The following is an 18,780-nucleotide window of genomic DNA, read 5'->3' as shown; positions in this document are numbered from 1 at the left end:
GTTGCTCTCACAGGGACTTGCTAAAATTAAAATGCATCATAACTGTAAGCCATTGTTTCAAACACATCTGTAGTTGGCTTGTTGCTTCTCTGAGTCGTTGTGATTCATCCTGTTCCAACCCAACCCATTAAGAAAAAACAAGATAGCCTTTCATTTTTACATCATGTTTCTGTTAAGATAATGACTGCATGTCTTTGACGCACACAGCAGTGGGACACCACATGACAATCTGCCTGTGGTTTGCTGTCTTGTCTGGATGTGATAAATAGTAAACCCACTGTACTGTAGGTGGATCATGCCAAGTTCAACAAAGCAAGCAAAGCAAAGCAAACATACACACACACACACACGGGAGTTGTGTGTGGCATTAAGGCCTTGATATGAGTTAATGCCTAACTGTCGAATCTTTGCACGGCTATTTTATTGGGGTTCTTAAAATTAGATATAAAATGCTAGATTCACTATAAAACTAACTGCCTCTCATATTTGAATTCTTCTATAGTGTAATATAACAATTTGACCAAATATGAGTGTTAGGTTATATTTTATTTAAACAGGGACAGTGCACAAGATAACATTAACCTAGTGTAGAACAAGGAGAGAGGCATTGTACCGGGTTGTATATTAAATGTACCATTTAAATTCCATGTTGGTAAAATACAAAACATCAAAATATACAATTTTACAACCACAGTCCCAACTAATTTACAATAAAACTCTAATGTGCTCAATTATTCCCCCTTCCTAAAACCATGGATCTTAAGGGCTGTTTTATGAGTTTATCTGTTATATGTTATGACTTTTTGAGGTCTTAGTTTCTAATGTCTGTGTAAGTGGTGAAAGAGCAGCTAATTTGATAATGGAAAATACTATAGATACATCAGTCAAATATTGAAATTCCCCTCAAGGTAAAAAATTTATTAGACTCCAAAATGATAAAACAGTATTTTTAGAAAACAGTCTAATAGTAATTATTAGTTAAATTGGCTTTCCTCTTGTCTTTGTTATAGCTTTTTCCTCCTCTTCATGACAGCAGCACTACATTATTAACCTGCTCATATATTTGGGTAAACTTTCATCATTTTCTCCTGGAATATTTGTTTATGCAAGAAATGAGTCATGTCGGATTAGTGTAAAAGTGACTGTAAAAGTATCCCTGCTGGGGCGCCCTGGTAGCTCTCCTGGTTTCTAAGGACTAACACGGCTTACCGCAGCGGCAGGGGTTCGATTCCACCTATCTCTCCCAATGTCCTGTCTTCAGCTGTCCCCTCCAATAAAGACATAAAAAAAGCCCCACCCCCAAAAGTAAACCCTGCCAATAAAAGTAAGTATCAGTTCAGATCTTTATTGTCCCTGAGGTTAGGGCACAGACACGGGCCATTAATCACAACAGTTACTGCAAACAACAGCAAAAAAAAGATGTTTCAGTTTGTTTAAAGTATCAAACCACTGGAATGGTGGCTGTGATAAAGTGTTGCTGAAAAGTGCAGTCAAGGTTTTGTGTATATAGATGTATACAGTACAACAACAAAGCAGTTTTGTGTCGCTACAGCTTTTATAACCTTAACTGTTAGGCTCTAAAGTTAGAGAGAGCAGGTTTGGATCGAGCCCAGCCAGGCCACATCCTGTGGAGAGCAGCCAGCTCTCCACAGGATCAGCCTTACTTCCTATTGTTAGACAGAAACCAGAACACCGTCAGACCCTTCCAACCACGGACCTTTGTTAACATTCATATGCAACCAAAGCCAGCTTTTGCAGTGTGTTCAGTTGCTTTAAGGGAGTGGAAATATTATGTCTGGGCCAGAGGTCTCTACAAGATAGGAGGGTCTTTTGAAGACCACCAGAGGGCAATGTGAAGCCATCTTTACTCCAACAAGAGAGCAACAGATATGAAAAACGTTTTTCACTGAGACACTGCGGTGACCCATCTGGCTGAATTTATATCATTTTTGATTGGCCTACAAAAAACATATTTACTCCCTTCAATGTAATAACCTCAGCTGGCTTAAGACACTTTACTCTAGTCTTTAGTCTTGACATTTTTTTTTTTTAGATATCTTTTCTAAAACCTTGATTCAGATGTTGTTGTCTTAAATGACCAGCTTTCAGGGAAAGGATGAATTATCTAAGAATAGTGGAGGACCTTTCATAGTACAAAGAAGCTTTTAGAAGGGCCAATTTAGACCTTTTAGACTGGTTGTCCTGTTAAGATAAAAAAAAAAACTAACGTGAAAACAATCCCATATTTAACCCAAAAGCAACGTTTCGACCCTGCTGGATCTTCTTCAGGCAAATCAGGGACACATTTGATGAAGGGATATACAGTATGTAGGCTTTACAATCAGCTGACCCACCATGTGAATTCAATTAGTTTGATTAGGTCTAAAAGGCCTAATAGCCCCACTTATGACTCAATTAAGAGAACACTATCATACAGGATATAACAACCTTATACATTTCAATTAAAAGAAAAACATCTAGACATGATAACAAAAGACAAAAAAGCAGCACAAGGAGCCTAACAAGTTCCAAGGAACCCACAAAAATTCAGAATCACAACAGTAGATGGGAAGTTTTTTTCTTTTCTTGACATTAAACACATAGTTATGAATCGAAACTCAAGGTTCAGCTACTTAGCAGTTCCCAACCTTTCAGCTGTTGCCCACGGCCTTGTCCAGCAGGTGAAGATAAATAGATCTTGACTAAACAAAAAACAGACAGCTTCTAAATGAATCCCCACAGATCCCCCACAGTAACCATTCACAGTCACGCCATGTGACACAACCTGGCAACCCACTCAGCAATGGCTAAACACTATCCTATAACACCTTTTGTGGATATTGCTACGTCTGCAGGACCTATTGGCTGTTTCAAGGCCCTATAGTCTTGATAATAGACTGTCAATATACCACCTATAGAGACTTGTTGTCTTCCAATCAATATACAGTGAGGAATGTCCTACAAAGGAGAACCCCCCCCCCCCCCCTGTTATGGTAAAAAGGCTGTAAAGAACAATCTTACATAATCTGATAACAGTTCACAAGGTAGTGTAAACCATTGTTTCCCACCCTCATAACATAGAGGTCTATGGGATGCAAGGACTTCCACCAGAGTAATTTCCTCTTGTAAACATCCCAGATTGTGTCATTTGAAATATTTAGTCTCCCATGGTTAAACTATGACATCTTTCACACAAAGAAAATCCCAAAAGATTAGTGGGGAAATAATACAAATTGATGTTGTAGAACCTTTAATTCATTTTAATCGTTTTGCAACACATCAGTCTGATCTAGTGACCCACTGGAGTGGCCCCCGTTCTCCAGGTTGGGAACCACTGGTGCAGACAACTGTGTCCCTAGTCAGCCCAAGGTGCAGTGTTCCCGTGCCCCTAAACACCCCCCATGGTTCAGGATTTCCTTGTTCTTGTGACTGTGGACTACAGCAAATATTGGATAGTTTTACCCCCTGGCTACTAAATTATTCAAAATTACACAGTCAGAAATGTCCACCTCTACGCATGGAACTCCTCATAACTCATAGACATCTAATATCTGTGATGATGGTGATCTGGTGATGCCAGTGCGTCCTGCATGCTACAGGCTGCTGTGTGGTGTTGCTGAAGCATTTACCAGGAGAGGAGATGTGAATGTAATATTAGCTGCTGACTGTTGGACACTTATACTTTTACACCTGTATTTTTCCCATACCTGCCACAACAATGAGCTATTGTGTGCTGCTAGTGTGTTTGCTGTGTGCTATAAGCTCCAGCTGAAGATGGAATCCTCCGGGTCTTTTACACTGCAAAATGTCATTGTCATGCATAAGTTAAAGGCTTTGTATATGTGTAACTTAAGCATTCATTAAACCTTTTTTTACAACATCCACAGCTTCAGTAGCATATTCTAATTACTCAGAAATCTAATGCGATAGGAAATAAAACAACCCACACAGGTAGTTAAGTTATTGTAAAATTATATTAACAAGCAATCTTTCCTCAATTTAAAATAAAAAAATATCAGCAAATAAAGGCAACATAGGACAGATGTATATAATGCATAATGTTCACAGAGAAAAAAAAAGAAAAAAATTCTCATCACATTTACAAGACTGCTGCTAAGTTTATAATGATGCCTACTAGAATTGGTTTAGAAAGCTTTGACTAACTGAATAACTGGGGCAATATACATTGTCAAAGATTGTATCAAAATATTGAAGAAAAAAAAAAAAGAATTGTGGGTGGGCAACAAGGGGGCAGGGCCAAAGGGACGACCAATGATACAGGAAGGAAGTATGTTACAACCAATCAGTATGAGAGATTAAAATGGGCAGCTCATTCAAAGGCATTTCATCATAATCAACTTAACTGGAGATAACACGGAAGGCTACGACGATGAAGAGCACAGAGTGTTAAGCACAGACAGGTAAAGAGATATACACCACATTTCAAAGCAGGTGTCCACATAGAGAAGAGCAGCACTAGGTAGTATGTTGTACACAGATTCTCAGCATTCATGCACTCATTTCATATGCCGAAGTCTGGTTTCCCTTGACCACGCAACAGCAATCCGGCTCTTAAAATTAAACAGCATGAATTTAAATTAAAGAGCGCAGAATCGCGTTGCTGTCAACGATAAGACTAAAATTGATCGAACAAGATCAATTTGGCATTGTAAGAACCATCTGAGCACTTACATACCGTGAAAGGTCGTCAAAAACAAAAGCCGTAATCTGTCAAGTCTTTTCAACCAAACAAAACCTCTTTAAATAGAAGGGTGGGCATTGGGAAGGACGGTACATTATTCATAAAGATGGCCAGAGAGTAAAAGGCAAATTCTGAGTCCTATGTCGACTGACTTTTGTGACACAGTATGCATGGCGATAAGTAAAATGACGAGACAAAGACTTTCCAAGCTCACAATGCATATGCACACTCTCCAGTGTTTTAAGTGACAAAAGCGGAGACATTTCCTGCACATCTTGCACCACAAAGCAATAATTAAAAAGTACAAGGAGGTAAACGCCAACCTTTTTTCTTTTTTTCCTCTCTTCGCTTTAGAGTTGAGGGGACTGAGAGGGATATGGGGACTCTGCAAGGAACATAAAACGTGTTATGTATGCATTTCAGTAGCTGGTTTTGTCACACTTGGGGTTGTGATAAATGGAGAAATTGTCCTTCATTTAGAGCAAGGAGCAGTAGTCGCCAGCCATTTAGTTTTTTCTCCAATCAGCATTCTGGCGTTAGAGTGGAACCAAAATGGCGCCTGTCCCTGATTCGGTGCTGATGTGTTTGGCCGTGTCCTAAAGTGAGTTCAGATCCTCGGAATGATGGCAAATAATGTCGGGTGGGGTGGAGGGGAGGTCACACACTCATCGTCATGGTTGGAGAGTACTGTGGAGGCATACAGAAGAGAGGATTTAAACACGCATCCACGCACACCTCTTGCCTAGCATGTTCTCCTTGGTCAGATGCCCAGCTAGCTCTACACGCTGCTGCTGCTATAGTCACTGGTGTGAATATGCTGTGACTGTGGCTATTACTATTACAGTCACCAACAGTCCAATAATAATAGCTGAGGAGACAAACTGGCAAGAAGGGACACTCACGTTCTCGCTCTGAAAGGAGTGGAGGAAGTTTCCACTCAGCTCCCCGTCATCCCTTGGGGTCCCAGGAGGATTGCTAATGCCACTTAAATTGTTTGGGGAATTCTAGAAACAAAAAGATCACAAATAAAAAAAATTGAATAAATCCATTTATGATTAAGCTCAAACTGCAAAGACTTATATTACTTAATAATAAGAATATAGAATAATTATACAGAATATTTACCTTGTTCATTCCATCCAAATCTCCAGAGCCTAAGAATGAAACAATATGAAAAACAATGAGACACGAGACAATGTTGGTATTCTATGACCATAAGAAAGCCACATTTATGCAGTAGGTCTACCTGAAATATATTCAATTGCCCTCTACTGAACTACCACGTGGCTTAGTGGACATAGTATATTCTGAAATTATTCAATGCAACCCAAACATTTCTATGTATGTAAGTGTAATTATCGTAGTAAATGGTGTTACCTAGTGACCCGTTCATGTGGTGTGGTTCCATCCCAGCCATGGCTCCCAGGGGTCCGTCAGAGCCGGGGCCCATAGGGAACTGGAGGGGAAACCAGAAGCATGGACTCACTTACCACATCTCGACAACACAGTTGGCATCGAGGTTCAAAATAAAAGTGACTAAAAAATAAGGAAGAACTCCGTTACTAGACCGTGCATTAACTTATTTCTGTTACTGTGTACTTCATTCCCTCTGAGAGTGACTGAAACAGTAGCCCACAGTATCAAACAACACACAAACATAACCAGTATGACAAAAGCATTCGTTTTGTTTCGAAAGAAATCTTTTCTAAATATTTCAGGGTGTATAGTGCAACTCCAGAAAATGATGTTCAAAGTTTTTTCACCTTCCCCAGGGGTATGCAGGGGCTCGGGATCTGTCTGAAAGCTACTAGATTCTACATCTGACTTTGAGAAAGATATAGGACTAGATCATACAATGCAATTTGGTGGAATTATTAAGGTAGATTTAATTTCAAACCAGGTTTAGTAATTTTATCATCAATCAGCAGAATAACTTCAATAATTAGGTTTAGACCCTGTTTAAGCGTACATGTTATTTTGACAAACGGAGACATTTACTTTTGTTTGTGCCCTTTGTTTACATGCAAACCGAGTATTTCTAACTTTCTAAAACCTTTGGCTGGAGTGGAGAGTTTGGAAATCTTCGTTTGCATGTTTGCATGTAAACTGAGACATATGCAGGTTTAAGGGGCTGAGGATGTGAAGAAGAGAAAATAGAGGAAGTGATTCGTTGCTGTTGTTGCTATTTTCAGGATTGTGATTGGCTATCGTGGGCTTGAGCTTCTCTTTACACTGCCACCTACAGGTTTGGCATGCTCTTGACACCATATATACACGGGTGTGTGTAACTGAACACTTTTTTGAAAACTGACAGCTGTGCACGATGTTATTTTTGAAACCGAAAAGGTTGAAATGTCGGTTCATGAAAATAGCCGGCCACATGTAAACGTAGTCTTAGAAAAAACAGAGATTGTTTGTGAGCCTATTTTACTTTACAGTGGCGACATACATGTAAGAGTAGAATCATTTTCAACTCCAAAAAAAGATTTAATTTATTTGCCCAGCAACATAGATGTGTAGACCAGATCAATTGTCCCTATCCCAATAGTCTCGCATTGCAGCGCTGCGGAGGAAGGTCTGGCTAGTCCACACATTTCGGGATGGGAGAATCTGTTTTGTTGGCATTTCCTTAAACTACACAGTCGTCTTGGCGGTGCTCGGCCCCGGACGCAAGTACGATGCCTCTGCAAAATAGCCTCGAGAAGGAACTTGTGGAACATAGGGAGGCAAGCTCTGGAATTAAAATGGCTGTTGAGTGTGTGAGGAGAATTTTACCCCCCAAAATTTTTAAAAAATAAATATAATTTTATTGTCGGTTCAAGCTCGGAGGATGCTCCCCAAATCGACCGGAATTTAGAATGCCAACACAAAAAAGCGGAAGGTGGGCGACATCCAGACAAAAATAAGAGACATCCGACGGCACCTGAACAATCCCGTAAACAAAACGTCATCAGTATAGACTACTATCCTACCAGCTGCAAGCAGTTATTGGGCACAGGAGTGTACAGAGAGCACAATTCATAACCACCAGTGGAGCTTGCAAACACACTGTATACCATAGTCAACCATTTTATACTAAATGCCCCCCCCATTAAATTCCCAGGCCTGACCCTGATGTTTAGGTGTGTTGTTAACAGAGATCGCTTGACACTGAATGGATGCTGGGCTGGATGCAAAAGGGCTACAAGTAATTAGGTAGTTAGCGGGATACAAGAAATATTTTCTAGAAAGTGATCCGTTTTCAAATGTGTGCTAACTGTACTAACTAGTACTTCTACTTTACTCATTGATCACAATATCAACACTTAATGAAGAGAACAATGAAAAAGAACTTACATTGTTTCGGTTGCCGGGTCCAGTGTTGATCATGGTGTACAAATTGTCACCAGAGTTGTTTGAGTCTAGAAAAGGTGCAATGATATATAAATGGTACTCAACAATTCACAAATAGGGTAATGATTAACAGCTTATGGTCAGGGAAGCACTAACCTGCAGGGCTGGGCATGATGGGAGTTCCTGGGGGGCCGCCACCTCCAGAAGCACCCTATGTACAAACAACATATAAACATTTACATGTAAAGCTGTCTTTAAAATTGTATCTTCCCAAGCTGAAATTCATATGGTATGTGTGAGTTGAGATGTGTTCTCACCCCGTATGCACCAGGAGAGGGTGATGAGTAAGGCATCTAAAACCAAAAACATTACAGACCATAAATGGGTGAGTGCAAACCCGTTCTATACCTCAAAATGTCATCATTCATCATTTGATCATCCTAATATCATTATGGTGGTCTGTCCAACTGTCTGTGGATACCCTGACACATAATACTACAATTACATCCCAGACTAGAACCCTGGAGCACATTAGACCTCGGCAGCTCTGAGAGGAGATCTGACTGCAATCTGAACCAGCATTTTTCATGTTTGTGCATTAGTACTCACAGAGTTGGCATTGTTGGGATTGGGCCATGGTCGACCATTCCCTGGACCCCTAGGTGGTAAGACCGATATACATTTTAGATAGATAATTCATTAGGTAGAAATACTTGTGAGAGAACATATTTACAAATTTTAAAAAAGGCTCACATGTTTACTCCTGGCATACCGGGACCCATGGCATTGTGTGGAGGCCTCATCCCACCACCAAAGTTCTGAGAAGACAAACAAAAATCATAATTTGTCTGTGAACATTGATTTTAAACCACTGGGTGTTGTAATAAGAGAAGATGTAATGCAAACCACCAACATAACTTTGGTTGGTACAACATTTCTAAAACCTTTTTTACAAATAAGTCTACACAGCAGTCTAGCAAAGAAGACCAATGACTACTGTGTCATCAAGGCAGCGGAGATATTATTTAATGCAAGTAGAAGAGTCTACCTGAGGGCCGGGCCCCATAGGTCCCATGCCTCGAGGGCCGCTCATTCTCTGCATTGGCCCCAAGTTGGGATGGCCTGGAAGGAAAAAGGAACTTTATATGAAGTCATAAGCCAGGAAATAATTTGTCTACTGCAGGCGTAGTATGTAGTTGAAGTAAAAACAGTACTGGGTGGCACCTTGTGGCCGTGTTGGGTCCATGTTGGGCAGCATGGGATGTGGACCCGGTCCTCCGCCTGGGGGCTACCGAGGATAATAAACAAAGACTCAATGAAATGGCACTTTTAAATATGTGCTATGTATTCTGAATCCATGGTGTGTGTGTGTGTGTGTGTGTGTGTGTGATCTACCTGGTTGGCCATCCTGATGGGGGGACCTCTTGGGCCTCCAGCAAAGCGAGGCGACATGAAGGACTACAACAGAAACAGCATTGCTCCATGAGATTTAAATTAACAAGTAACATATATCTCTCAAAATGTAGTACTATTAAAAATCCCAACAGCTTGTTTTTGCAAAACTAAGGCAGCATAAAGCATAAAGCCGAGACGAATGCCAAAGCATGAATCATCAGCATGGAGAACCAGCGTTCCCAAATGACCGCAGAAAGCAAAAACAGAAAAAAAAGGAGAGAAAGGGGGAGCGTTACCTGACTGTGAGGTCCCATCATACTGTTAGGGGGAGGAGGCTGAGGGTGAGGAGAGCCTTGGGGACCAGGAGGACCCTGTGGCATCGCACAAAATAAAGAGGCAAGGAAGGAGGGAGAGAGGGGAGCATAAGGCAAAGAGAGAAAGAGGGAGCAAATAGCAGAAGTGACAAAAGAGGGGCAGAGAGAGAAGCAGGGTTACTGCAGGGCAGAGGACAGTTGGAGTGCAAAAACCAAAGTGTTTGCGCAAAAATTTACAATAAAATAAAACGCTGATTTACAAGTAAAAAAAAAAAACTGAGCAGAAAAGAGAAAGCAAAGGACTTGGCCTTGAGTGAGAGAAAGCCTTGCGTGAGAGAAAAGAGAGATGGAGATGTGTGCTCTTTTGCCTGTCAGTCAAGTCATCAAGAAGCCTGCTGCATGCAGCATGTTATCAGTGCCAATTTCCCTGAATTGCCAGTGTCAATTAAGCTCCATGCAATTAGCTTTATAACAACACTAAACACCGGCACTGTTTCGCTAATGTTGCTGATCTGACAGAGAGTGAGGGGTCTAATTGAGCCTCCTTTAATGGATTCTGATATGGAAAGTATTAGTGTGTCTATGTGAAAATGTCTTTCCTGATATTAACATGATCAAATAAGTCACGCCTTTGTGGCTTCCAGTACAAAATAAGCGGGTGGGTTTGAGATTGGTCTAGTGGATGCAGAGCAACTCTGCAATTGTATGTCACCTCTTAAGAGTCTGTTCCACACAGTTGCCTGCCAAGAGTTTATCCTCACAAAATATTGATTTACAGTAGGTGCTGCACCTTTCGATTTCTCCATTAGGGAAAATGGCCAGGCCACGCCTGCCTGTTTACAGCACTGGCGGGGCCCAGGCAGACACAACGTCTATGATGTTTTCTACATGCTCAATGAGCAGAGTGAAGAAAAACAAAAAGACAGACACTAATGTGGAGACAGACATCTTCATGAGATATGCAAAACCCTTACAGCATTATACAAAGCGGGTATCTGCAGAAGTGCAGCCGGAAAAATGACCAGTCCATTAAATAATTTGGCCATCCACAGGATACCAACTTATGACAATTCTGATAATTTACTGTGAAGTGATTTATCAAGCAAAAACAGCAAAGTGGGGCTGGAGTCTATAGAATAGTACTCCTAACAGTAACAGACAGACAGTATCAGTGTGGTGATTGGCTAACCTGGAAAAAGCCGGGTGGCATGGGTCCACCTGGCATGCCCTCACCAGGGGGAATCCCTCCCATCACAGGACTGGGGGCTGCTGCTGCACTCTGAGAAAAAAAGAAGACCCAAAACAGCAACATTACAACCTTTCAATGCGCTGCACACCATAGGTAGACTAGATAAGACAAACTGCAATCTCAGTACCTGCGTTGAACTTTAACATGCAGAAGAAATGTTATTGTTTGTGATCTATTTTATCCCTTCATGACCGCGATTCTTGGCACAGCTGGCCACAGGAGGAGCACATCTGAGGAGTAGGAGGTTCTAACTCAGCTAAATCTGTGGTGGTTGTCGATCTGAAGGAGTTAATGTGACCAGTCTTCTTGACCCTCTTCCAGTCTTGTGAATTAAGTAAGGTTACATTCCATTTTAATGCTGTTTGAAACATTATTTAACGCACCCTTTACTCATCTAAGAAAGAAAGAAACGAGAGAACCAATATGGATTGTTTAGACCTGCATCATTTGTTGGTCTGGGGTCCTTTTTGAGGCGTCTGTGTCCTGCTGATCCCGGATCAGATAAGTATCAGTGGGATTCACTGAGTCAGTGCATTCAAAGTGCTGCTACACAGCAGGGGCTTGCTGAGCCGATTTCCTGCTCAAACCGCAGCCCTAATTCACTAATGTGCCATTTGCTTCGGTCACACACTCCTAATTGACTGAGTTTTTCTTCCCTGTAGCTGAGGCAATCTGAGATGGGCTGATGTCTCCAGAGCTGTGGGGTTTAGCTTCCAACGAACAGCTACCGAACAGGAGAAGCTCCGTAAGTCCTATTTCTTAATGCACAGCTCACTCACATTATAGTGTAGATGTACGCAAACAAGCAATGACTACTACAAGGGTGGATGTACCAGCACCCACACACAGAAAGCTCTACAGACATCTCTGGGCAACACACTCCTTGGTATTGACTGCTCCCTCCCTAATTATATCTGCTCAGGCTGCCACTGCAGGGTCACTGTGAAATACCTCAGCAGGGAGAGAAGTGAGACCACAGAGAGAAGTCACATCTCATCAGACTCCACCACCACTGGTACACATACCCAGAGTGTATCTAAATCCAGTGTCTTTACTGAAATGTACTGCTATACATGTGTAGGAGAAGACATTTTCAGCAGATTTCAGTTAATACTCGGACCACATTGGCACTCTATGTATTGCCTTGTCCATCTTGACCAGTTACACTCACCCAGCCCGTTCAAGTACAAATGGTTGCTCTATGAATTTGGTAAATCTGCGTGAATACATTTGAACTAAGATTCAAAGTTGACTTAATTTTCACTGTTTAAATTACAATGCAGATGTGTCACCCAATGCATACTTCTAAGCTGCCATGACTCACTCAAATTCACAGCCTGCTGAGGACCTACTAAAAAGCTGTAAATTTTCTTTTAAAAATGGCTCACATACCCAGAACACTATGAAACTAGAGTCCACTAAGGTGCAAGCAACACGTACATGTTTAGTGACCTGGCTGGTCAGTGATGCTTTCAACAAAGGCAAAAGAAACAGTGATGACAGTTTGTACTTTTCGCTCAAGTTTGAATTTGTCTCCAATGTACTTACTTTATTTTAGAACACTGAATGCATTTCGGACTATCGACACACACACGCACGCATGCACGCACGCACGCACGCACGCACCTTTGGGTAGGATTTTACCTGTATATCAATTATCTATGTTTTCTACCTTATTCATACACATTTATTCAATAGGTTTCTTATCTCTGCCTGACACGACGGAACATATCATGCCGACATCACATGGCTAGCAAAATAAAACCTACACACAATAACACCCTCTGGTATCAAATTATTAATAAATATGCATCTTTTTGGCATTTAATCTGCTGTCCAAGTCAGCACCGTATTGGGTGGGAAGTCCAGCACTGTATGAATCAAACTATAACCAAATCATCTGCATAAACAAAGCACTACCTGTTTTTGCAGGAATTGAACTGCCCAGGCAAGTCATCCCTATGCAAATTGAACAAGAATGAAGTCAAGATCCTCCCCCTGCCTGACATACGTACTGACTAGGAAGGAGTCAGCCAGCAATTACTCCATCTAATCTGAATGGCCTGACAGCTTTTCCCCACAAAAAAGGATTCTGGGTAAATATTTAGAACCCAATGGAGTACTTTGGGTAGGATACTATCTAGAGCTTATGTTATCACTACTATTTTACTGTTTTTTACTATTATATACAGTGTTGTGGTTTCTGATAGGAACTAAAAAGCACTGAGTTTGAGTCTGGGACAATGCCATGAACTGGGAAACCAGTAAAACAAGTTGCAAGAAGAGTAACATGTTTTGATGAGAATGTTTAGATGCAAGTTTTGTGATCAGGTCCCCCTTGGACTTATAACACCTAGCTTTAGTTTCAGACACTTCTCAAGACGTCCCTGATTCTTAACTCAGTAAAGTCTACGTCGTCAAATAAACTTTTTGCCTTGCACCCGATTGAATTGACCATATAGCTTCCGCCATTGCCTCATAATTACAGTGTTTCCGCTATATACATTGAGTAGTGGTGGCCCGCTCAATGAGCTATTATTTAAAGCTTGTGTCTAAAGATATCCATCGTCACTCTGATAACATTCAATTAGCATGTAAAGTAGTAGAACATTCTCCAACTTCAGGTTGTGTTTTAACCAACAACAAAAAAACATTCCAGATGCAACTGGAGGAAGAAGTCACTCCGTTTAGTAAAGGTTTATCACAGTTTATGGCTGGTTTAATATTAGAATGATATATAAATGTCCATACAACCACACTGTCTGGTGCCTTTACAGTGAAACAGTAACTGTGGTTGTTTTTTGTTCCTCTACCCTTAAGTAGCCCATTCCTGGAATGAGGCCTGCAAAATAATAATGAAGTAAAACACAGCTGCAATTAAGGTATTGAGTCATAAAACGTCAACAATCTGCATAGCTTTGTAGAAGTCAGAAGCTGATAAATACAACGTGCATGGTGGGTTTCTAGGTAAGTTATGTTAGATCGTGTCATGTCTTACTAAAGCACACAGCTGTGCTTGCTGGACTGTTCTAAACAGCCTGATGCTGCTTTTGGTCTGTCCATAGACTCTCTGGTAAAGGAAAGGGGCAGATGTCTCAGCCCTGCCCCGGGCTATGAGGCTCTTGTCTGGGGCCTTCCATACAACTTCCCAGGGGACCTCTTTTAAGCCAGACTACCCCCCACCCACCATGATTCAGTATGTACACGTGTGTACTTCATAGTACACAAGCAATCCCAGCCGGACAAATTTCCCCTGAACTCTTGAATCACTGAAGGAGGTTACAAAGGGCCAGAGTGGCGGTGGATGTGCTTGGGTCTTTTTTTTTTTATAAAAACATAGAGGGAGGGAAACATATGGGGTAGAGAAAGGAGAGTGAGAGAGCAGGATGAGGATGACCAAGAGTTTAGCCGAGGTAACCGTGAAAAAGCAATGATATACACTAAACACAGAGCGAGACACAAAATGAAAGAATAAAAAAAGAAAAGAAAAAAAAGAAAAGAAAAGAAGAGTACAATTTGGGGGGGGGGGGGGGCAGACCACCCATCCACCGGCCTCTGAACTAGCGGGCTCTTAACAGTCTCACTTCTTCCACTGGAAGCAACGCTCAAAAGAAACCAGCTCCTATGTTTAGCTTGTAAATGTTTAACCATCAATCAACATAATAAAACCCACTCTGGATCCTGACTGGATTCTCTCTCTCTCTCTCTCTCTCTCCTTCTCTCGTTACTTCTAGCAGGTCCCTTCCACTTCTCATCTCTTTCTATCCACCCCCTTCCTCTTTTTATTCCCTCAGCTCCTCTGTGGTGGTGGATGCTGGGCATATGCCACAGTGCCACTCCCCTTTCCTTTTTCCAATCTGCCCCTCAGCTCTGTGACAGCCATCAATCAGCCACTGACGCCATGGCGACGGGGCCCCTCGGGGAGCGTTTGTCAAGCCCAGCGTGAATACGCCAGGGCTTTACGAGTGTGCGAGCTAACAGAGCAGCACTCACCTCCCCCACACCTAGACAAAGGCTAGGGTCCAAGGACTTGTACTGTCTGTCCACACACACACACACACACACTTGCCTGACCCCCAACATCCATATTTGAACACAAGGTGAACCCGCATCAGAGGGAAGGGCAACCACAAGATGTCGGGAAAAGCTAACTGCACAACAACTCTCAAAGCTCCCTGCCACAGCAGCAGCACACCTCCCAAACCGACGATTCACTGTTCCCTCATTTGCTTAATGTTTTCCATGTTATGAAAATTGTCTCAGTCCACCACGAGCTGCAAACTATCTTTTGTGTTGTTTAATCTTTCCAGTCGTAGGATGTCTCCTCATTATAATACAATACCATTTCCCCCCCTAAAACAGATGCTGAGTTCTGACATCTGTGGCACTTGTACAATTTAAGATACAATCACACAATACAAAAACATCCAAAGACATTGCAATCAATGCCCATGCTCTGTTAATTAATGCACTCATTTTTCTGTTTGAGAATAATAAGGAATGTGGTTATTGAAAAAGGCAGAACAACGCTGTAGCCTCTCTCTTGGCTCCCAGGTCACCTGCTAGATCAGGAGGCCTGTTACCCTGACAACCCTATCTGCCAAGAGCAGGACCAACATCTTAGTTTTAACCCCTTCCTGTCAGATACATCAACAAACTACATACAAACTGGGCTGTGTCTCCATCATCTTGAGGGGACTCTGTAACCTTTAATGTCTTTTCCTTGGCTATGCTTGAACAGCAGAAGGCAGTGGCCAGCAGTTTGCACTTTCTTTGATCCTCTTGAGGCTCTTTTTGAATGCTGACTCAAAGTGTGTGTGTGTGTGTGTGTGTGTGTGTGTGTGTGTGAGTGTGGGGGGGGGGGGGGGGGGGGGGGGAGAGATGCAGCACTATGTCTAAAATGGCATAATTTTCACAATGCAAAACACCCACACCATGCAAATACGGAAATGCTATCATGATAGAAGCAATGTGCTACCAAATGATGGATTTGTCCTAAGCGATATTTAATAGATTTTAGAGACTGCCTTTACAGTTCTTCAGTTTCAGATTCATTAGGATTATGTAACTGTGAAGATAGTATGTTTGAACTAGCACACATCAGGGCAGCTGAAGGTCTAAAGTCTCGGAAGTTGTGCAGAAAACACAGCGGTTTCTTTTTTGTCTTCACAGCTGAAGCAAGGAGCTTGAGCGTGGCTTGGATAGGGGGAGAGCGCTCGACAGGTCTGACTCAGAACATGCTGATATCAGCACCATTTTCCCAGAAGCCTATAAAGCTCACTGTTGGACGCATTATTCGACCCACCAACAGGGCAAGATGACCGATCGTAAATTCAGGAAAAAAATAAAATAAAATGTTACAGTCCCAAATTGCATTAGGTAGTTAAATTCAGCTATAAAAAAGGTGCAGTAATCAGAGAGACACAATTTCAGAGTAAATCATGATCATTCTTCAAGCTAAAAGAGCATCACAATAACCTGAATCTGTATCATTCTTAAAAGGAGAATGTGGGAGATTGTCAGGACTTGAGTGTTGAGAAACAGAGAGTACGAGTACTTTGCACTGATAAGTCCAACAACAAAAAAACTCCTGCACAACCCGAGTTGGAAGCCCATTATTTCCCCCACTTCTCAGCCTTGAGAGCAAGGTTGCGATCTTCTTTAGCAGAAGACAGAGCAATATGTTCAACAGTTCCCATGTAAGCACTACTCACGTAATCATGGAAGGCTTTTGCTTCACTGGAGTGGTCACATGTCTCTCTCCTCTCCGGTGCAGCACAATACAAGTCCCAGAAAACACTGTGGACAAGACAGGTCATGAAGGAAACAAAAAAAGCACAAACAACCCCTGGACATGTTTACAGGGAGACTAGAACATTATCACTTACCACCACCAGGAATGTAGGAATCCAGGGGGTTCTCCGAGCGTTATGTTTTTCTCCCATCGTATCTAGGAAAGGGGGGTTTCAATAATTATCCATAGCTGCCAATCAAAAACATTTTAATATTGTGGCTCCAATAAGCACATATACACTATATAAGGAGAAGTGTTTAAACATAAAAAAGGATATAATTGTATGGTTAAACTTTTCCTCAAATGTTCACATACCTCTGATAAAAAGGTCTGTGCAGACTTCTGTGCTCCTATATGCAACAAATACTCGTAGACGTACAGAGCCAACCTGAGTGAAAAAGAACAAATAAATGGTAGGTTTCATTTTAAAACAAACATGGCAAACTGGCAAAAATAGACGTCAAACAGCAGATTCAAATCTTCTTCAACGGGCACTCTCTGTGACTAGAGTCGGGCACAGGCCCTCTGAACAATGGCTGCCAAACAGCCTATGCCAAAATACTGGAAAATTAAATGGGGACTGTGCAACCAAGCCAAAACCTGTGTAAGATTCACTACAATGAGAAGGCTAAAATAAAGTACTATCGAAACAATTTAATTTAACGTCGTGTCGTGAAACGTAAATAGATAATAAACTAAAGCGTACCACCAGCCTTCTGTGTATTAGCTAGGGTACAGTATCCTGGTGGCACTGATGGGGCTGAGGGAAATAAAAACGGAGTCTATCCAGAGCGCAACAGAGAAAACAATGTACTGTGTAGCAAGACGGTGTTATTGTTTTCGGCTCTCCGTGTTCTCGACAGAATAACCGCAAAAATATGAGACACCCGCCGGTCAAAACACAACCAAACTGAACAAAAAGCCAAAAGATAGCAAAAACACCTCAGGGGAGGAATGGCGAGCAGACAAGGCGGTTCATTCAATTCCATTCTTGGTAGGAGGAAATCGCCTCTAGTCCGTCCAGCAAACAACAGAGAGCAAGAGGGAACAACTTACGAGGCAAAATACCCAATAATAAACGTTTCTGAGCTTACTTTTCACGTGCTTGGCCGTCCGACGGCACCGGGGTGCCTTTGCCTTTGGGGAACATGTTTTGTGTGGGTGGACGACCGCCTTCTCTTCCTTTTTTTCCGCTATTTCATCTGTCAGATCATCGCGGCCGCGACCCTCTAGCACTCCAACCGCACTCCTCCTCAACCCGACGACTCAACCGAGCCTGGTCCGGGGCGAAGAGGCGGGGCCAGGCTTGATTGATGCCGCCCACAGCCAATGAGAGTACGCCATTAGCCTTAAGGTCTGCCTCGTCGTGGTTTTAGTTAGCTGTTTCCACGTTGATAGCTGCGATATCGATAAGTGTAATTTAATAAAGATTAGTGAATGGTTCCCCTGTTGATTCGGACCTGTGTAGTGTTAATGAACTATTCTAGTAATTAACGAAACAATGTTTGTTTTCCTTCTTAATTAATATTCTACAATAAAAGAAATGGAAAGAGTGTATTCGAAATATTTGTGATATAAGAAGACCCCTATAATTGTTTTCTGTTTTCTTAACAACACACCGGAGGTTAAAGGCAACGTTTATTTCGTCCGACCCTCCAGTTCATTCTAATTGTAAGTGTTAATTTCATTACATCATTTCGTTAACCTGGGGCTCCAAAACAAAAAAAGGCCATTGTATATTTTATTGACTTTTTCATTAATATCAACTTATAGGAATAACAATTATGTTTGGCTTCATCAGAATGAGAAACATGTGATGATTTGGGATAGAATAATTTCATAAAATTATCTTAGATAAGAAATTTAGAAAATGTAAAGATACACAGCAAATCAATTAAACAAAAAAAGTAGTAAAATATTAGGCCTATGGGCTTCTCAGAAGAGCTCACTGAACTCTGAGAGTTATAGGCCAACTAGTTCGCCTATATAATAA

At 41.7% G+C, this 18,780-nt stretch overlaps 1 protein-coding gene across 2 annotated transcripts; it reads right to left on the bottom strand.

Moving 5' to 3' along the window:
- Nucleotides 1-5,025: 5,025 nt before the first annotated feature.
- ssbp3b (single stranded DNA binding protein 3b) lies at nt 5,026-18,103 on the bottom strand. 2 transcript variants are annotated; one of them, XM_034881526.1, is made up of 18 exons: nt 17,882-18,103; nt 17,103-17,175; nt 16,882-16,943; nt 16,708-16,792; nt 10,934-11,023; nt 9,727-9,801; nt 9,431-9,493; nt 9,260-9,323; nt 9,084-9,157; nt 8,789-8,853; nt 8,645-8,693; nt 8,353-8,388; nt 8,192-8,246; nt 8,039-8,103; nt 6,080-6,158; nt 5,828-5,856; nt 5,605-5,706; nt 5,026-5,389 (listed from the first exon to the last, which is right to left on the bottom strand). In XM_034881526.1, exons 1-18 carry the CDS (start codon nt 17,935-17,937, stop codon nt 5,360-5,362), a joined length of 1,152 nt encoding a protein of 383 aa, XP_034737417.1. In that variant the 5' UTR covers nt 17,938-18,103; the 3' UTR covers nt 5,026-5,359. The 2 variants fall into 2 exon arrangements, with proteins under 2 accessions (XP_034737417.1, XP_034737418.1); XM_034881527.1 differs by lacking the exon at nt 9,727-9,801.
- Between the last annotated feature and the right edge of the window lie 677 nt (nt 18,104-18,780).

The sequence above is a fragment of the Etheostoma cragini genome, chromosome 9, assembly GCF_013103735.1.
Source record: "Etheostoma cragini isolate CJK2018 chromosome 9, CSU_Ecrag_1.0, whole genome shotgun sequence".
NCBI classification, from domain to species: domain Eukaryota; kingdom Metazoa; phylum Chordata; class Actinopteri; order Perciformes; family Percidae; genus Etheostoma; species Etheostoma cragini.
This window is presented reverse-complemented; position numbering and strand designations above follow the sequence as displayed.

Coding starts and splice junctions, on each gene's coding strand:
- ssbp3b (XM_034881526.1), bottom strand. CDS start 17,937: ATGTTCCCCAAAGGCAAAGGCACCCCGGTGCCGTCGGACGGCCAAGCA. Junction 11,024..16,707: donor CAAAAGCCTTCCATGATTAC/GTGAGTAGTGCT, acceptor TTTTTTTCTCAG/AGTGCAGCAGCAGCCCCCAG. Junction 8,104..8,191: donor CATCATGCCCAGCCCTGCAG/GTTAGTGCTTCC, acceptor CACCTTTTCTAG/ACTCAAACAACTCTGGTGAC.